The sequence below is a fragment of the Mandrillus leucophaeus genome, unplaced genomic scaffold (assembly GCF_000951045.1).
Source record: "Mandrillus leucophaeus isolate KB7577 unplaced genomic scaffold, Mleu.le_1.0 Scaffold706, whole genome shotgun sequence".
Taxonomy (NCBI): Eukaryota; Metazoa; Chordata; class Mammalia; order Primates; family Cercopithecidae; genus Mandrillus; species Mandrillus leucophaeus.
Window position 1 is genome coordinate 436,616 of NW_012107653.1, and position 3,233 is coordinate 439,848.

Here is a 3,233-nt window from a genome sequence, read left to right on the forward strand (position 1 = left end):
GGAAAAAAAAAAAAAAAAAAAAAAAGTTGGAGGGCTTACACTATCAGGTATCAAGACTTGTTATAATGCTACAGTGATTAAGACCATATGGTATTTATGCAATGATAGTCAAATAGATCAATGGAGCACTATATAGAATATAGAAAGAGAACCACCCATATCCAGTCATCAGATGTATGGTGAAGGCACCATTACAATTCAGTGGGAAAGGGTGAGAGCACTTTTTATTAATAGTGATGGGTTAACTGGTTATCTATACAGAAAAGAAATGAACTCTCTCAAACCACACACAAAAATTAATTTGAGATGGATACTAGACCTAAATGATCTAGAACAACAGAGATTGGCAAACATTTTCTATAAAGGGCCAAATAGTAAATATATTAGGCTTTGTGGCTCGTATGGTTTTTGTTACACTGACTTTGATGCTGAAGTGTGAAAGCAACCATAGACAATACATAAATGAATGGATGTAGTTATGATTCAGTAAAACATTATCTGGGCCACATGTGACCTTTGGGTTGTAGTTTGTCGACTCCTGTTCTAGCAAAACACATAGAAGAGTATCTTCTTGATCTTAGGGATAGGCAAGGATTTTTTAAGTAGGGCATCAAAAGTACTAACTAAATAAAAAATGATAAATTGGACTTAATTAAAATTAAGAACTTCTGGTCAAATGATCCCATTAAGAATACGAAAATTCAAGCCATAGACTGGGAGATTTCCGTAATATATATGACTAAGGACTTGTAGTTAGAATATGTAAAGAACTGGGCCAGGTGTGGTGGCTCTTGCCTGCAGCCACAGCACTTTGAGAAGCTGAGATGGAAGGATCGCTTGAGGCCAGGAGTTCAAGACCAACCTAGGAAACATAGCAAGACCCCATCTCTACAAAAAAAAAGTTAAAAAAAAAAAAAAGTAGCCAAGTGTGGTGGCACACGCCTGTAGTCCCAGCTACTCAAGAGGCTGAGGCAGGAAGATCACTTGAGCTCAGGAGTTTGAGGCTGCAGTGAGCTAGGTTTGCGCCATTACACTCCAGGTTGGGCAACAGAGTGATATTTTGTCTCTAAAAAAATAAATAAATAATATAGAAATCTTACAAAACAATAGAAAGACAAAAAATTCAGTAATAAAATAGGTAAAATACCTGAACAGGCACTTTACAAAAGAAGACACCCAGGTAGTCTCCGCTGCCCGCCAGCAGAGACGAAGCTCCTGAGTCGCGGGGCAGCTTTTGTTGCGTCGTCGGCATCAGGTATCCGCCGCAGCATGTGGTCGGAGTCGTCCTGCCCCTGGTGCGCCCCCGCGGCAGGCAGAGCTCACGCTCCTGCCCCCCGGTTGGTCCGGGGTCTGGGCACCGCGTCGACGGTGGCTCCGCAAGACGCTCAGACCCGGCCGCAGCCCATTCCCTGAGCGGACTGCATTATGAGGCATCTGCCTTCCTTCTACCCGGGCCAAGCGATGCGGGGCTTCGGCCGCGGCTCCAAGCAGCTGGGCATGCCCACAGCTAATTTTCCTGAGCAAGTGATAGATAATCTTCCAGCTGACATATCCACTGGCATTTACTATGGTTGGGCCAGTGTTGGAAGTGGAGATGTCCATAAGATGGTGGTGGGCATAGGATGGAACCCATATTACAAGAATACCAAGAAGTCTATGGAAACACATATCATGCATACCTTCAAAGAGGACTTCTATGGGGAAATCCTCAATGTTGCCATTGTTGACTACCTGAGACCAGAAAAGAACTTTGATTCTTTAGAGTCACTTATTTCAGCAATTCAAGGTGATACTGAAGAAGCTAAGAAATGACTAGATTTACCAGAACACTTGAAAATCAAAGAAGACAATTTCTTCCAGGTTTCTAAAAGCAAAATAATGAATGGCCACTGATGAAAAATCGTATTATTTATTCATTCACTGTTTTCTAGTGCTTCTGTGTTTATTACTGTCCAGCCTCATCTTGGTTATATACTAAAAATCAAACACTTTGCTACAGTTGTGAATTAGTTTAAAAAGTACAATGTAGTTACCATACCATGCTTCAACTGTTAAATTAAGCCCATTATGTCATAGCACTAAAAAGATTCAGTTAAAAATCAAGATTTAAAATATATATATTGATTAAAATGTACCACTAGAAAGGTATTACATGTGTATAAGTATGGGTAAAAAGGCAAGTCACTAGTTTGAGATAAAAACTAAAATTATCATGGTAAAATACCAGCATGTATGTTCTTGTATAGTGTGTACTTCTAAACAGAGGCTTATAAAAGTAAATGCATTAAGGCCAAGTGCAGTGGCTCACACTTGTAATCCCAGCACTTTGGGAGGCCGAGGTGGGAGGATTGCTTGAGCTGATGAGTTCAAGACCAGTCTGGGCAACATAGCAAGACCCCATTTCTATAAATTAAAAAAAAAAGGAAATGCATTAAATAGAAGGTTGATAGTTTATCATAAACCTGAGGGGAAGAAACTCAGGCTTCGTATTTTTGATATTTTGTGCATTAATACATTACAAACATGAAGATGTTTGTAAAATTTTGTTGTAGTCATTTTCTTTGCAGTCACATCATTGTACCACCTTCATTATTGTATAGAGCTGCTTCAGTTCTGAGTCCTCTGGACTTCCTTTGCCTATCTGCTTTTTGTTGTTATTGAAGACAGCAAAATAAGTATTTTCAAATCTATATGTCTCCTTTTTATTGGATAATGTTTCTTCTTTTTAAAGGTAAATATTCTTGTTATTCAACATTTTTCTTTGGTTCTTTTTTCCTTTTTGAGGAAAAACAAAACAACAGACTTCATCCTTAGGTTTTCTCAAGACTTAAGTGAACACATTTACACGTATCAATTGCTTAAAGAACACAAAATGTTTCTCCTCCCAGCAAAACTATTTAAGAGCCAATTAAACTATGAAATAGTTAGAGAATTATTTTTAATATTTAAGGTCTTGGAAATTAATTATATTCCAAGGCAAATCTAAATGGGTGTAGTTGTATATGCACAATGTAATTTAATGCTAGTCTAAAGAGTACTTACAGCTTGAGGGAAAAGCATAAAGTTTTAGTTAAACAGCCTTCATACTGTGGATTTTTCCTCCTACTAACTAATATGTAGGAAATTAAGATTACAGATTGCTAGATCACACCACTGCACTCTAGCCTGGGCGACAGAGCAAGACTCCATCTCAAAAAAAAAAAAAAATTACAGATTGCTTTGGGCCCCCTCAA

General features: G+C 38.4%; 1 protein-coding gene across 1 annotated transcript; it reads left to right on the forward strand.

The window, feature by feature from the left end:
* Nucleotides 1–1,185: 1,185 nt before the first annotated feature.
* On the forward strand, nucleotides 1,186–2,686 carry LOC105528169 (riboflavin kinase). Its single transcript, XM_011964789.1, has one exon. It carries the CDS (start codon nucleotides 1,426–1,428, stop codon nucleotides 1,810–1,812), a length of 387 nt encoding a protein of 128 aa, XP_011820179.1. The 5' UTR covers nucleotides 1,186–1,425; the 3' UTR covers nucleotides 1,813–2,686.
* Nucleotides 2,687–3,233: the final 547 nt, after the last annotated feature.

Excerpts from the sequence above, each read along its gene's own strand:
- LOC105528169 (XM_011964789.1), top strand. The coding sequence starts at position 1,426 with ATGAGGCATCTGCCTTCCTTCTACCCGGGCCAAGCGATGCGGGGCTTC.